Source organism: Microchirus variegatus (assembly GCF_963457635.1).
Source record: "Microchirus variegatus genome assembly, chromosome: 5".
Lineage (NCBI taxonomy): Eukaryota > Metazoa > Chordata > Actinopteri > Pleuronectiformes > Soleidae > Microchirus > Microchirus variegatus.
The window spans coordinates 34410349-34427542 of NC_139806.1; the positions used below are offsets into that span (position 1 = coordinate 34410349).

Here is a 17194-nt window from a genome sequence, read left to right on the forward strand (position 1 = left end):
TAAATAGAACTGGCTAGCATCAGTGTGGACAGCTGATCTATCAATGAACTATTACACTGTTCTACCAGTAAATGAGAGGAATGAATGTCCAATACAAGTACCTCGAGACAAGCATGGCAAGTAGACAAGGTCTCACTGCGTCTTACTTGTGTTTTTCATTCAGCCCTCATGACAGGGGGCGACGTCACAGACATTGCAGCAGTATGATTTGTGAAACAAAAAAAACGAGAACGTTATATATCAAACGCCATAACTGACCGATCGGCTTGATTTTGTGTCGCCGTCCTCCTACTTATCATGAGGTTATTCAGGCGTCAGCTCCGTCGAAAAAAAACCTCATCCCCCCACTCTGCCTTGGGGCCGTGTCAGATTTACAGTTATCCGTGGCAGGCTCTTATCAGGGAATTTAGAGCAGGATTTGCAGAGTCATCTAGAATACTGGCAGTATTATTATTAGTATCCTGCTCAGAGAGAGAGAGAGAGAGAGAGAGAGAGGCCATAGTTGGGCTATATCACAAGTCACACAAGGAGAAACAGTCCGATGAATACAATCTCGCACACACACACACACACATTGCTAGGATCATTGACTCTAGCTATTCCCTGCCACATCAGGGTATGTAGACAGTGAGCTGACTGCAGAGGCTTTTGGGACACTATGCTACATTACACCAGCAGTTGCAGCTGGGAACCCTCTGTGCTGCTCTGAAGTCTCTCCTTTTTTGAGCATGTGAATTAGATATTTAGTTTAAATTCATGTAACGTACTTTGTGTCACAAGTTTTCCCACTTTCAGCTGACCACTGTGTAGTATTTATGGGTTTATATAACCCAAAATCCACTTTTTTATACATATTATGTGCTCCTGCATTGTCTAGTCGCTGTATAATAGTTTTTGTTTCATTTTCGTAGTGTTTCAAAAAGTCATGTAAAATAACACGGTCGCGGGCCGCGGTTGCATAGCCACTGTTAGCAGAGAGACGCCATGTTTCTACAGGAGCCTGTAAGGACAAACGCGAGAGAACAAATCAAGCGTCTCTTTACTTGCCTCACGAACCTCATCTGCTGACACGGAGAAAGACGACGAGGACGACATTTGACCGGCTGCGGATACCGTAGCGCTCAGGGAAGGGAGGGGGTGAGCAGAGGAGCAGTTCTCTGTTGTAAATTTCAGCCTCTCCTCTAGATGGCACTATAAACTACTTACTTCACCTTTAAAGGGACAATATGTAGTATTTATGGGTTTATATGACCCAAAATCCACTTTTTTATACATATTATGTGCTCCTGCATTGTCTAGTCGCTGTATAATATTCTTTGTTTCATTTTTGTAGTGTTTCAAAAAGTCATGTAAAATAACTTGGTCGCGGGCCGCGGTTGCATAGCCACTGTTAGCAGCGAGACGCCATGTTTCTACCGGAGCCTGTAAGGAAAAAACGTGAGAGAACAAATCAAGCGTCTCTTTACTTGTAGCAGGAAGTCCCGCCTCCACTCTCTCCGCTTCGTCTGCTACGGCCGCGGTAGCTCCGCCCTCTCCCTCGCCGACTGTTGTGTATCAATCTTTGATACCTATTCATACATCGCCGACAACGAGGACGACATTTGACCGGCTGAGGACACCGTAGAGCTCAGGGAAGGGAGGGGGTGAGCAGAGGAGCAGTTCTTTGTTGTAAATTTCAGCCTCTCCTCTAGATGGCACTATAAACTACTTACTTCACCTTTAAGTAGATTTGCTTATATTTCTTGCAGGAGGATCCTTTCATTTATATTGCACCTTTTATGTAGATTCAGTAACTGTATTAAAGGTGAAGTAAGTAGTTTAGAGGAGAGGCTGAAATTTACAACAAAGACCTGCTCCTCTGCTCACCCCCTCCCTTCCCTGAGCGCTACGGTGTCCTCAGCTGGTCAAATGTCGTCCTCGTCGTCTTTCTCCGTGTCAGCAGATGAGGTTCGTGAGGCGAGGGAGAGGGCGGAGCTACCGCGGCCGTAGCAGACGAAGCGGAGAGAGTGGAGGCGGGACTTCAGCTACAAGTAAAGAGACGCTTGATTTGTTCTCTCGCGTTTGTCCTTACAGGCTCCGGTAGAAACATGGCGTCTCTCTGCTAACAGTGGCTATGCAACCGCGGCCCGCGACCATGTTATTTTACATGACTTTTTGAAACACTACGAAAATGAAACAAAAACTATTATACAGCGACTAGACAATGCAGGAGCACATAATATGTATAAAAAAGTGGATTTGGGTTATATAAACCCATAAATACTACATATTGTCCCTTTAAGTAGATTTGCTTATATTTCTTGCAAGAGGATCCTTTCATTTATATTGCACCTTTTGTGTAGAGTCAGTAACTGTATTACAGGCAAGATCAAGATCTCAATATATTTACTGTATTTAGTGCCTCAACTAGGTTAAGACAATGTAAGTCATAGTGAGGCTCCCTTGCTTGCATTTAATCTGAGTGTAGAATGTAGTTTTCCACTGCAGCATGTTCACTCATCCCTGAAGGCTGTGTTGTTTAAATGCCATTATTCCAGCTAACAGACTGGTCAGCAGGCCTTGGATAGTGAAGTGTATTGTCTGGTGTTTGGAGTGCATGATCACCGGTGTGCATGCTCCGGTGGGGGGTGTTCATGCAATGTTTTATTTTTGTTGCCTCTGTGTGGGAACAGAGGCTATGATGCTGCCGAGGTTGCAGCTGCGAGCAGTTCATAATTTGGGCATATTGTACGTCTATGTCCTGGAAGTGAGTCCAGGGCAAATGACTGCACACAAGCTGGGCCCATGTTGACTCATGACGACGCACAAAACCAAACTCACAAAAAGGTGACACTGATTGATGAACAAGCAATGTATGTATGTCCCGGCACATCTCTAACCCCCTCCGCATGTGGTGAGCCATCAAGACAAAAACGAGGCCAAGAAGCAATTTTCCGCAGTTTCTGACCAACCCCATGGATTTTAATCTAATGTATGTGAAATACATTCCTGCACTGCAGCTATATACTCTTACGCAATCCTGAGGTAAGATGTCAGAAATGGTGGCTCGTGTAACTCCGTTAAAACTGTTCTAAGTTTGACCAGGTGTGTTTGAATTTGGTTGGCGAGGTGCCTAGTGTGCTTGCATGTTGGGACTCCTAGGCTAACATAGTTTCCGAGGTTGATTGGGTTTACTTTAATGCTTCCTATAATGTTTATCTGAGACAGGAATCTAATTCTCCCAATTTTACAGATTTCTGATATATGTATCAACATAAAATCTAAATATTGAGTCAAGGCTATAAGCCTTAAAGCGGAACTAGACCGGAAGTTCCTATTATCGCTGTTTTTTTGGTGTGTATCTGCGTCATTACCTTGTTTATGAAGCCCTGACGGTTCTAAACAAACAGTTCAGCCATTGCTGAGAACGTTGTGTTTTATTGTAATCTCGGGGCTCAACGAGATCACTGAAAATCCCGTAATAGTTACGTAAGCAGCGGTTCTCCTGAACAGCAGATCGTCCTGCTCCGGGCACTAGTCCGGGCACATCCGGTTGCGTACATTGAACCGCAGAAGAAGAATAACGTCTGTTGTGGAGGTGTTTCACGAGCAACAGTGTCTTCTGACTCTGGGTCTGACTCCGGTTTAAAGTCATCAAAGGGACTGCGGCGGGGAGTCGTGAAGAAGCTATTTTTAAACACTGTTAAAACAATGTTTTGATAATGAGGAGCAGTGCATCCACCGTTCCAGAGGGGGGAGCTGCGCTTCTGAGAACGGATGTGCTGGATAGTACTGGCCAATCACAAGACTCTGTCTTCTGGGGGTGAAAGTTCACTCTGAAATCTCGCAGCAGAAAAACACCGTCAGAAAAGAGGATTTCTATCGGCTCGTTTACAGCAACTAGGAGGTTTTTGACCATAAAAACAAGTTAATATATGTAAGTAGACCTCCATAACTAACATTTATGTGCAACAGGACCACTCTATGTCACCTTTAAGGTACAGAGGATGTTTCGGGGCCCACAAGAAGAAAACGCATCTTCAAAATAGCCTTTATTGACTCTGGATGAAGCCAATATCAAAGTGCCTGAAACCTGTATTCTCTTGAATGACCACTGGGACTCCACTAGCTTGCAAGGGAAAAAAAAACTATTTGAATTAAAGTTTATGAGAAATGAGCTTCTTCTCCTTCTCACTTGATTTATAACATCAGTAAACATTTTCCTGGGGAGTTAATGGTCTCAAATCACTGGTTTCGGGGTTTCCTTCTATACACTATGACATCCATTTTGTAACTGGTCCCATGGAGAGTAATAAAGCAGGGTGTGCTTCTGAAGGTGGCCGTGGTGCGATTGGATTGAAATACGTTTTTTTGGCATTATGTATACAGCGAGCGGCATCAACCATAGAACTTATGGTGCCATTTTGAGTCACTGCGACCAGTCCTCCTATTACACCCATGGTTAATGTTCAAGTTTACAGCAGAGCAGATATTGTTCACTGCCTTTTACTGTTTTTGCCATCAGCCCCGCAGCAGACATGCCGCGGCATACGATGCTCATATTTCACGACTATAACGATCTCCCGTGCGGTCACGCACAGAAACCTATATTGTGGCTCAAGCACAAATCCATCAATGGGTGAATTAAAAAGGTTTAACTGAAAGAGTCTCATTTCCACAGGGTCTAGTAAATCCCCATTGTTGCGATACATCACAAAGCGACGGGATGTCGCCGTTCTGTGCGTATTTCAGTTGGATAAACGAGGTGTAATTTTTTTTTCGATTGCTTCGGTTTAATGAGGCAGAAGTGGTCAGGACTTAACCCTCATGCGTGTGTAGTTGTGCAGCAGGCATTGCTTAGGATGACGCCAGGTGTATTCAATTCACAAAGACTAAGATTTTCTACCCAAGGCTGGAAAATAAAGAGATGCGGGTTTTATTCGGTCGACTGTCTACCGTTTCCACTTCACCCCCAAACTTCCCATGACAACTGAAAATGAAACTCTGATCCAGTCCAGTGAGAACAGCGATGGCAACAAGTGTATTAGAATACAAAGAATCCACAGAGACAAAGAGTATGTCTGATCATTTTTCTTTTCTCTCTATTGCTTTCAGACCTGCCCCGAATCTTATAAACTGGAGAGCAAGACAGAGCTTTTTTATTCTGGATAGACTATGACAATAGCAATAACATTTTCCTTTGGTGCCAAGGTTGAATACGTGCATATTTTTTGATCCTCACTGAGATTGTGACAGAAGTAGCTGCAGCTGCAAATTTCCCTCACCCCCTGAGTCTAAAGTCATCCTATCTTCACCAACTGATGAAGGCGCTTCACCATGGATGATGATTAGAGGTACTGAGTTTATTTCATAGTTGACAAAAAACAGGTTGACCTACTACCTAATTAACGTGTTAAAGGTGACATAGAGTGGTCCTGTTGCACATAAATGTTAGTTATGGAGGTCTACTTACATATATTAACTTGTTTTTATGGTCAAAAACCTCCTAGTTGCTGTAAACGAGCCGATAGAAATCCTCTTTTCTGACGGTGTTTTTCTGCTGCGAGATTTCAGAGTGAACTTTCACCCCCAGAAGACAGAGTCTTGTGATTGGCCAGTACTATCCAGCACATCCGTTCTCAGAAGCGCAGCGCCCCCCTCTGGAACGGTGGATGCACTGCTCCTCATTATCAAAACATTGTTTTAACAGTGTTTAAAAATAGCTTCTTCACGACTCCCCGCCGCAGTCCCTTTATGACTTTAAACCGAAGTCAGACCCAGAGTCAGAAGACACTGTTGCTCGTGAAACACCTCCACAACGGACGTTATTCTTCTTCTGCGGTTCAATGTACGCAACCGGATGTGCCCGGACTAGTGCCCGGAGCAGGAGGATCGGTTGTTCAGGAGAACCGCTGCTTATGTAACTCTTACGGGATTTTCAGTGATCTCGTTGAGCCCCGAGATTACAATAAAACACAATGTTCTCAGCAATGGCTGAACTGTTTGTTTCCAACCGTCAGGGCTTCATAAACAAGGTAATGACGCAGATACACACCAAAAAAACAGCGTTAATAGGAACTTCCGGTCTAGTTCCGCTTTAAAGGGATCATCCCTATGTTCCCTGGGTCCTATGTTCCCCACTTTCCCCCAAAAGGACCACCGGTGGTGAAAATGCACCTGGCTTGGCTAACTTAGTTCGTAAGCATGTCCTATATAGACCCTCGCTTTGGTCTTTTAGGTTTCCTTTCGTTTAATTTCAATTGTAGCTACGTAACTGGCAACCTGCGGTTGCTCAGCAGCTGAGACTCTACTGACTGGTTGGTAGACAACATTAGGTGGCGCCTCATGCCAAAACATAATTTCAAAAACATAAACATACATTTTCAGTCCAGAAAATATCTATTTTTAATGCGAATGTTTTGACTGTACTGTTTTTGTTGGTGAGTTTCAGTTTGTTATATGAATACTATTCCTGGTCCTCTGTGTAATTAATCATGATCAATCACAATTAATCCAGAGCTAGCCTGTGATTAATCAAAAGACGCTGCATGTGAATGGGGACGGTAGCTCAGTGGTAGAGTGAGTCACTCGCTAGTCTACATGACGATGTGTCCCTGAGAAAGACAATCATTACACCAGACAGCTGTGTCGTCAATGTATGAATAGGTATCAAAGATTGATACACAACAGTATGAATGTGAATGAATGAAATGGCAGACCTTTTTGTGTTAAGTCTTGTCATCAAGACTAGAATAGCGCTATATAAATACAGACCATTTATCATTTACTTGATTCTGTATTTTACTACCCATATTTTAAAGCGGAACTAGACCGGAAGTTCCTATTAACGCTGTTTTTTTGGTGTGTATCTGCGTCATTACCTTGTTTATGAAGCCCTGACGGTTCTAAACAAACAGTTCAGCCACTGCTGAGAACGTTGTGTTTTATTGTAATCTCGGGGCTCAACGAGATCACTGAAAATCCCGTAATAGTGACGTAAGCAGCGGTTCTCCTGAACAACCGATCGTCCTGCTCCGGGCACTAGTCCGGGCACATCCGGTTGCGTACATTGAACCGCAGAAGAAGAATAACGTCCGTTGTGGAGGTGTTTCACGAGCAACAGTGTCTTCTGACTCTGGGTCTGACTCCGGTTTAAAGTCATAAAAGGGACTGCGGCGGGGAGTCGTGAAGAAGCTATTTTTAAACACTGTTAAAACAATGTTTTGATAATGAGGAGCAGTGCATCCACCGTTCCAGAGGGGGGCGCTGCGCTTCTGAGAACGGATGTGCTGGATAGTACTGGCCAATCACAAGACTCTGTCTTCTGGGGGTGAAAGTTCACTCTGAAATCTCGCAGCAGAAAAACACCGTCAGAAAAGAGGATTTCTATCGGTTCGTTTACAGCAACTAGGAGGTTTTTGACCATAAAAACAAGTTAATATATGTAAGTAGACCTCCATAACTAACATTTATGTGCAACAGGACCACTCTATGTCACCTTTAAATTGTAAATTGAGCAATGGGTTTGTGAACAGTCTGATCCACCAGTTAAAGAATCCCATGTGTCGTCTGATTAAATGTGTTGGCTCTTTATGGGCTTATCTCCAACAGACAGGCCAGTATGGGCCTGCTCAGGCTAGACAGAGTTGGGTTGGACCATGATGGAGAGACAATTGGTGTCTGACAGATTGACTTTGACAGCTTGTCTTTGTCAAAGACCTGCTCAGAGTCTCTGGGAGTGAATCTCTTGAGGTGTAACAAGCCTTAAGGCCACATTATAATTCTCCGACTGCGTAATGCGTTATCCGTCTGCGTCACCACGGAGACGCCTCGAGCCTTTATACTTCTGCGTCGTGGTGACGGACACGCGCTGCAATTTCCCGCCCGATCAGTAGGGGTCGCTGCGCAAGGTTGTTCTGCTTCAGGCTACAGTGAGCAATGGCGTCCGAGAAAGAAAGAGAGAGAAAGACTGTTGTTGTTGAAACAGTGGCCGTTTCTCACTTTTCTGTGTCACGGAACGCAGTTTTAGGATAATTTGAGGCGAGAAATTGGCCATTTAGAGTCTAAACATGTGCTGTGTGTGTTAAGATATGATGTATTTATAGTTTGGCAGCGACGTTATCGGCGGGGATCAGCTCCGCCTCTGTGGACGCTCGGTGCTCACTGTGAGCCGGCACAGAGCAGCTTCGCTCGGCCTGTCCTGAGGACCAATCGCAGCTCTTGCCGTCTCCGTTGTCCCTTGACGGAGTGACGGACACTTAAAAAATATTTTGTGCAGTCGGAGACGAAGTAGAGGCTCTTCGACAGGCTCTACGTCGACGCAGAGTCTCTACGTAACCTATGCAGAGCACTTTACGCAGAAGTATAAATTGGGCTTTAGTCTACCGTAGATTTTCCTATATATGAAACAAGTATCTACAGAGTGTGCACACAGCGACAATCACAAACTCACAACCAAATCTGTCACATTTTGATACCCAATTATACAGTGGTTATACATATGTTTGTCTTGCTCCCTCGTTCTTAGTGACACACTTGGCATAGCTCAGACGCCATATTGATTAATTATAGGATTTCGGAGAGCTACAAACTCTGGATACTTTGTGGGAAAAATCAATCTCAACATTTTGACTCAACTATAACAACGATGCTCTTATGAACGGCTTTGACATTTTAGTGGGTCGATGGTCAGCAGCTCTGTCCAGCACATGAAGACAAACGTCCAAAACAATCTACCGGACGGTGTTTTACGAGGCAGGTTAATCAGTCATACTTTACAATACAGTATAGTAACAGTATGGTGAACATTTTGTTATTGGGAAGTAATACTATGGTTGTACTTCCCTATTAGTGTCAGTGTCCTGATTTTACATATTCGCCCATAAATAATATTTTGTGTACAAAAGGCACAGTTTCAACATGGTATTAAATGGCCAAACTGCCCGTGGAAACTCAATCACCTTTGACCCCAAACTTAGGCTGTGATATTGACTTTACTGCTATCGATATTTGACCAAAGGACCCAAAGGATTGATCTTATGTGCTGTCTGGATTCTGATCTATATGGAAATCCTCCATGGACGAAAGCTTAAAACCACTCAGGCACTCCTACCAGTGTGTGTGTGTGTGTGTGTGTGTGTGTAGGCACATACGGAGGAACACATAATTATACATGTGCACCCAAGCAATCGCATACATTTTCACATGACGCAGCTTTGACTGTGCAACCCTTTCGCACATTCAACTGTGCACAGGACATAAAAGACATAAGGTCGAATTTGCTACAATTCATACCTTCCTATTATTGAACGGTATTATTTTGATGTAGAGTGTTTGTTATTGCAGCAAATTGGCCAGTAACGTACTATATACTGTAAATTGATGATCATGTTAATAATTAAATACCACACTGATTCTGACCCTTGAACAATGTAGTCTACAGTCTAAAGCCCAATTTATACTTCTTCGTAAAGTGCTCTGCGTAGGCTACGCAGAGACTCTGCGTCGACGCAGAACCTGTCGAAGAGCCTCTGCGTCGTCTCCGACTGCACGAAATATTTTTTAAGTGTCCGTCACTCCGTCAAGGGACAACGGAGACGGCAAGAGCTGCGATTGGTCCTCAGGACAGGCCGAGCGAAGCTGCTCTGTGCCGGCTCACAGTGAGCACAGAGCGTCCACAGAGGCGGAGCTGATCCCCGCCGATAACGCCGCTGCCAAACTATAAATACGTCATATCTTAACACACACAGCACATGTTTAGACTCTAAATGGCCAATTTCTCGCCTCAAATTATCTTAAAACTGCGTTCCGTCACACAGAAAAGTGAGAAACGGCAACTGTTTCAACAACAACAGTCTTTCTCTCTCTTTCTTTCTCGGACGCCATTGCTCACTGTAGCCTGAAGCAGAACAACCTTGCGCAGCGACCCCTACTGATCGGGCGGGAAATTGCAGCGCGTGTCCACGACGCAGAAGTATAAAGGCTCGAGGCGTCTCCGTGGTGACGCAGACGGATAATGCATACGCAGTCGGAGAAGTATAATGGCTTTTACATTTTACAAACAACCAGAAAAAGATGGAAATTTACTGATTCAGCAAATCATTTATTTAATATTTTATTTATTTATTTAGTAAAGACATTGTAGCGGCAGTGCTAAAGTGAAAAAGTTTGAGAGACTAGAAATACACATATCAACATTTGAATAGCTGGACTATTCTTGGCACAAGACCAGTGAACCCTGCCCAATCCTAAGGTAAGATGATACTTTATTAATACCACACCTGGGAGGTTTGTAAGTACAACTGATACTGCACCCTGACTTTGACGTGAGTGAGTCACCTGTTGACAACAGCAGCATTATGGGCGCTCTAGCTGCCATCAAACACCAAAGAAGAGAAACTGCAGAATGTAGGACAAATACCAGGGATAGTGCAAGGGCACATAGCTACACTGTGCAAAAAAAGGGAAGAAGTCAATAAAGCAACAATACAGATGCCAACTGCTGTAAAACACCAAAAAAAAGAAGATGATTAAATCCAGGAAGAGGGAGTAATGCAACTTTACAGATGCCAACTGCTGGAAAGACATAAAGAAGAGGAAGAAGAATAAGCAACACGGTGCTTTCAGTGTCCTGTAGTTATTAGCATTATCAATTAATGTGATATGTAATGCTGAATGGTGAGTGCATTTGTGTACAGTTTAAAAATTTAAATAAGCATCTATTCTGTCGGTGTTTCACTTTATCAAAATAATACAAAGTAAATGCAAGACCATGGGTTGTAAAAATGCAACTGCAACCGATCTTTAATATAAGGTAAGTAAACTGTTTTATTATTTTAACATTTACTGATAACTAATGTCACAAAATAGAGTACAATCTTCATTGTTAAGATATTTTGTTTTATGCGCTGTGTTTTGTGGAGCAGCACATTTAATTATAAAGAAAACAGGTGAGCCGAGTGCTCAGACAACCAACACATCCCCTGATAAAGAGGCAATAAGTAGCAAGGTCTATAAAATGCAGAAAGAAAAAAAAACAGTGTAAGATTAGCCAGTATAAAGCCAAAACTTAAGTGGATGGCAGGCTTCGAGCTTACACGGCTCACTAGAAAAGACCAGAAACATCAGAAACAGGAACACGAAGCGATCGACCGACTGTTGGTGCCACAACAGGTGGCGGAAGGAAAAGAGTTTCCAATCTGTGATCCTAACAACAAGCAAACCATCAGCTGATAATGGACACTGTCCTCACTCATGTGTGTCCTGTTCAGTGACAATCAAAAAAAAAACATTCGGTAACGCTTTCTTTTACAGTCCCCTAATTACCAGGTATTTACCTGTTAAATTCATGGTAACACCAAAGTGTTACTAGGTAATTACCAATGGTTATAAGAAAGTAAATACAGTGAAACTGTTGCCAAAATACTGGGCATTTACCTGGTAACTATATAGTTAATTATAGCGTGTTATTACTGCTGTTAATAAGAAGGTATGTACAGCTAAACTATGGCAAAACTATGGTAAATGTAAGTGTATTATTGGGTTATAAACTGGTAATAAGCAGGTACCTACAGTCCCCTAATTACTAGCTATTTACCCAAGGGGTAATCTAACAAACCTAACCCTAAAAATGTGTGTAATTACATGGAAACAAGCTTGGCTTTCTTTTACAGTACAGTTTTACTTTACTTACCGAGTACATTACCGTGCATTACCCAGTATTTTGGCAACGGTTTCACTGTATTTACTTATCTTATTACCCTTGGTAATTACCTAGCAACACTTTAGTGTTACCATGAATTTACCAGCTAAATACCAGGTAATTAGGGGACTGTAAAAGAAAGCGTTACCAAACATTCTTACTTCATCTGCCTCCTCTTCTGTGCTACCACCAATGTTGAGTCTAAGCATTGCTATCCGGTACCATGGATACCATGCTCATGGGTACCCCAACTCAATGCAAAATATAAGGCAAATCATACAATTTAAAGGTCACATAGAGTGGTCCTGTTGCACATAAATGTTAGTTATGGAGGTCTTCTTACATATATTAACTTGTTTTTATGGTCAAAAACCTCCTAGTTGCTGTAAACTAGCCGATAGAAATCCTCTTTTCTGACGGTGTTTTTCAGCCGCGATGTTTCAGGGTGAATTTTCACCCCCAGAAGACAGAGTCTTGTGATTGGCCAGTACTATCCAGCACATCCGTTCTCAGAAGCGCAGCGCCCCCCTCTGGAACGGCGGATGCACTGCTCCTCATTATCAAAACATTGTTTTAACAGTGTTTAAAAATAGCTTCTTCACGACTCCCCGCCGCAGTCCCTTTTATGACTTTAAACCGGTGTCAGACCCAGAGTCAGAAGACACTGTCGCTCGTGAAACGCCTCCACAACGGACGTTATTCTTCTTCTGCGGTTCAATGTACGCAACCGGATGTGCCCGGACTAGTGCCCGGAGCAGGACGATCGGTTGTTCAGGAGAACCGCTGCTTACGTAACTATTACGGGATTTTCAGTGATCTCGTTGAGCCCCGAGATTACAATAAAACACAACGTTCTCAGCAGTGGCTGAACTGTTTGTTTCGAACCGTCAGGGCTTCATTAACAAGGTAATGACGCAGATACACACCAAAAAAAACAGCGATAATAGGAACTTCCGGTCTAGCTCCGCTTTAAATAAACTAAAAACATAGTTTTAACAGGAGCCTTTCAACACTTTGTAGTTTATTAATGATGTCTGCATAAAAAAGACGACGTAATATTGGATAAGACCTACATTTTCTTTGGAAATTGCAGTTTGTCTTCACAATGTTTTAAGAGTCTCCTCTACATTCATGTCATGAAAAGCTTCCACCTTAAATCTCTGTTCGCTCCATTTTCACGCTTGACCTTTGCATTTGTTCGCAATTGATGTTCAATTTGCTGGCATTTAGAGCCAAAATTAGTTCCATATTAACCCTCGGTGACCCAGTCACTGATAACCTGATTGCTTGGTAGCAGTAACTCTCTTGATTGAGGTCCAGCTAATTCTATTAATCAATGTATACCTCTATATTACATTGATTTTGTGAACATAAACTTAACTTAACCATTTCTTCCCTGACCCTCTCTTTGGAGTCCCTGCTCAAAAATGTCATGCCCAAACTAAATAGAGTAAACCTCTGCAGTTACAAGCTCTATATGGATTGAAGATGAAGATAACACTTGTGAGATTCCACCAGAGGTGTAATATTCACTGTAAATGCGACTGTGTCAGAGTAAATGTTCATGGAACACAGCATAACTGAAGGATTTTTTTCTCTCGCCTAAAAAAATATTGCATTTTAAAGCGAATATCACCTTTAAAATATGCAGTAGGAGCTTAAAAACACATGGAGTTCATGTAACAACATGTGGACATGAGCTGTGCAAAGTCTGATGCTGCTGAAATGAAGCAGAGTGAAATTACAGAGGTTTTAGTAAAGAGATGTCTGGGCGTCTGGCACAGTTTGGCACCATCTGTGCCATTTGAGATTTCTTAGGTACCAAACTGTTAAACACCCATTTAATTTTATTTATATGTCACTACAGGTCTGAAAAGAACGTGTTTTGAAAAAAAAAAAAAAAAAGTATGATAACTCGCTGTAAATCGAAGCTCCCTGTGCGGTGCGTAATAACAACTCTGTGACTCTGCAGCGTCTTCAGTTATGCGGCACCATAGCTCTGGCTAACTTTGGTCAATTAGGGTGATTGACAGCTTTTTTTAAACCCATATATATATATATATATATGCATGTCTACATATATATATATATATATATATATGTATATATATATATATATATATACATATATATATATGTATGTATGTGGTTATAAGTGCAGGTCTGTGATATGCAAAGTTTTTATCGGTGGCAGCCATTCTCCATTGTTTTAAAATTGGTACCACATTAACCATTTTAACCAGTAAAGGTTGCTGCTGTATTTATTTTACATATAGCACAAGTTTGCCATGAGGTACAATTTTAGCAATAACCAATAATATAAGACTTTTCATCAGATAAGAATGGTCCAATAGTGAAGATAATAATAATTAGCTGTTAACAGTTAATAATTGAAAAGTAAGGCCTATGCTGATGAAGGCTTCAGCCTGGAAGCGACACCAAAAGTGGGAGGAAGCAGCGCGTTAAATACCTGAGCCCCTCTTGGAGACCACTTTCACACTCTTGGACAGCGTGATGTACAGCAGGATCAGCAGAGGGCTGGGAGGTCTCATCTTCCCCCCGTCCTCACAGCCTGGAAAGACAAAACAGAAGAAGATCCATCAGTCAGCCCTTGTAAATGTGATCAAGTATCTCCTTGTCTGTCAATGTCAGTGTGGATGGATGTTTTGTTACAGACCAAACACTGGATCGAGCATGCGCACACACACTGACAGACACACACACACACACACACACACTGCACACCAATTTCATCATTTCCCTGGAGAGTCTTTCTTCTAACGATTTCCTCTCGTGATAGCCATTTAGACAAGTTATCATAGTAAGGATACGTCTTATAAGCAACTGTTCCCTAAGATGCTGACAAATCAATAAAGAAATAATTACATATGTAAGAAACACCACTTTTAATCACCTGCAAGGGCGAGACATGATAATGATAATTGCAAATCATCACCTTGTGACTTGAAGAGACATAGCACATACCCACAATATATCCTTATTGGCTCATACATTCAATTAATTGATGAAGGTAACTCATTCTCGTCTCCTGGTCTCTGAGTAAATGACTTAATCCAACATGTAGTAATTACCATTTAACACGCAGCTCCTGAAACAGGTCCAGTACCACTGTATTCATGGTAAAATTAAAAAAAAAAAGCAAAATAACAGGAACAATGCTCAATAAAAAAAGAGTCAAAGAAACAGCCGATTGATGCCTACTTGCTAATGGGCTTTGCTCCAAGCCACCCCACACCCAGGCAGATTGAAGAGGCCCAGGCCTCCCGCACCCAAAGCCCGCTGGTGCCCCAGGGTGGGGCCAGCCCACCACCCCAGACCGCCCACCGGTAAAGCGGGTCAGAGACCCACACCCACCACACACCAGAGACTGACCACAAGCCCCCCCATCCCCAGGAGGAGCAGACAGAGGCCCACGTACGACCGGAAGACCCCCAAGCCAGTCCAGGACAGAGCTCCCAAGCATAGGCAGGGACAGGGGTACGAGGAACCGCCGTGCCCGACCCTGCGGCGTCCCAGCCAGGGGCCCCACCAAACATCCAGGAGTGCCGATGCCCTTGCCCCGCACCCGCCGGGGTAAGCTGTCAGCCGCCCACCACCGCAACTCCAGGGAGGTGTGCTGTGATGGAAAGCAGCAATTCCCCCCAGTGCCCCCCCCCCCCCCAGCCGAGCGAAGGCGACCCGATCCCCCCACATCCAGTGATACCCCCAAGCCATCGCAGCCAACCCCACCCAAACAGCCAGCCCCCAACTCGGCGGAGGAGTGAGCAGGGGTCGGGTAACCGGGAGAGTACTCATGCCTACCCCCCAGCCCCGTTTTTTTCTTCCAGTCTTCATGCTTAGCTTAATTAGCCAACTGCTGGCAGTACCTTATAAAGTATATTTATATTTACAAACTGCACGTGTCATTAGTCTCGCTCAAGAACTTAACTCTTGGAAAGAACTTGAGGTGACTTTTTTTCTTTAAGATTGGTAGAGATTAGTGCTGTCAGTTGAACGTGTTAACGCGAACCCATTTTAACGGCGTCAATTTTTTTATCGCGCGATTAACGCTCTTTTTGGCCGAGCAAGCTGTAGTTTTTTTCACAAGCTGTTGACTCAACTAGTAACGTTAGAACAACAACAACACCACCACACCGGATCTAGATAGACCGGAAACAAAACAACAGACACGCTGGTAGTCGGCTCGCGTAAGTAAAGAGTAAACGTTCCGTTTTGTGCGCTTCCCCGCTAGCTCCTTCAGCTCGGATTAGCACGTTACGGCAACAACCCATTAAACCTCGGGACTTTGTCTGCTTGAAGAACGGCTCTTTATTCGCAGAACTGCGGGGTTATTGTGCGGCTCTCACAAGAGGAATAACTCAAAATATGAGTGGCGGAGATACACACATGCGGCTCGCTAATGTAAACACACGGAACACATTACTTCCTGCTTCACCTTACATACCTCTCTGACGTCTACTAAAGCTGCAAGCCTGTTTTTAAAAAGGACGGAGTACACACTCAACAAATTCTGTCAGTCTAACAAATGGCAAATTACCCGGAACACCAAAAAGAAGAAGACGGGATCCTGACTTTTTTATGACAGAAACAGAAACTAAGAGCAACCGTGGCGTTGGTGTCTGCAGCTAGTCACGTGCACTCCAGATTAGCATAGCTAATGAAAGGAGCCTCTCTCGCTGTGCTTACACGGCACATGCGAAGTCCGCTCTGAAAAGAATCCTTTCACTTCTCTTTGATCACATTATACTTAGAAACAGCGTTAAATCGATTAGCACTGCCTGGCCACCTCTGGCTGAAGGATCGGTGTCTCTTTGTTCAGATAAAAGGCTTTTTGAAAGCACTACGTCTTTAACCATAGTTTATCTCATTGCAGTGCATAACACAAACTTCCAACCAGAGGCTCTCACAAAATGGTCAATACAGATTTTTGGTGTGATTGGTCATATTGCATATTTCCCCTTTGAGGATATATTAACATTAGACTTCTATCTATATATATATATGATATACTTGCTTTGGTGTATCCTTATTCAATAAAGCAGCATCATGTTACTCTTTGATGTGTTTTTATATTATATTATATTATATTAAAGGGACAATATGTAGTATTTATGGGTTTATATTACCCAAAATCTACTTTTTTATACATATTATGTGCTCCTGCATTGTCTAGTCGCTGTATAATAGTTTTTGTTTCATTTTCGTAGTGTTTCAAAAAGTCATGTAAAATAACATGGTCGCGGGCCGCGGTTGCATAGCCACTGTTAGCAGCGAGACGCCATGTTTCTACCGGAGCCTGTAAGGACAAACGCGAGAGAACAAATCAAGCGTCTCTTTACTTGTAGCAGGAAGTCCCGCCTCCACTCTCTCCGCTTCGTCTGCTACGGCCGCGGTAGCTCCGCCCTCTCCCTCGCCTCACGAACCTCATCTGCTGACGTGGAGAAAGACGACGAGGACGACATTTGACCGGCTGAGGACACCGTAGCGCTCAGG

General features: G+C 43.2%; 1 protein-coding gene across 1 annotated transcript in view; it reads right to left on the bottom strand.

Moving 5' to 3' along the window:
• Positions 1 to 14232, bottom strand: part of il1rapl1a (interleukin 1 receptor accessory protein-like 1a) — a gene marked incomplete at both ends in the record, with an annotated part of 201060 nt that extends 186828 nt beyond the window's left edge. The window contains one exon of the mRNA XM_083889220.1: positions 14151 to 14232. Coding sequence (XP_083745346.1) covers positions 14151 to 14232 — 82 coding nt within the window. The remainder of the gene's footprint in view (positions 1 to 14150) is intronic.
• Positions 14233 to 17194: the final 2962 nt, after the last annotated feature.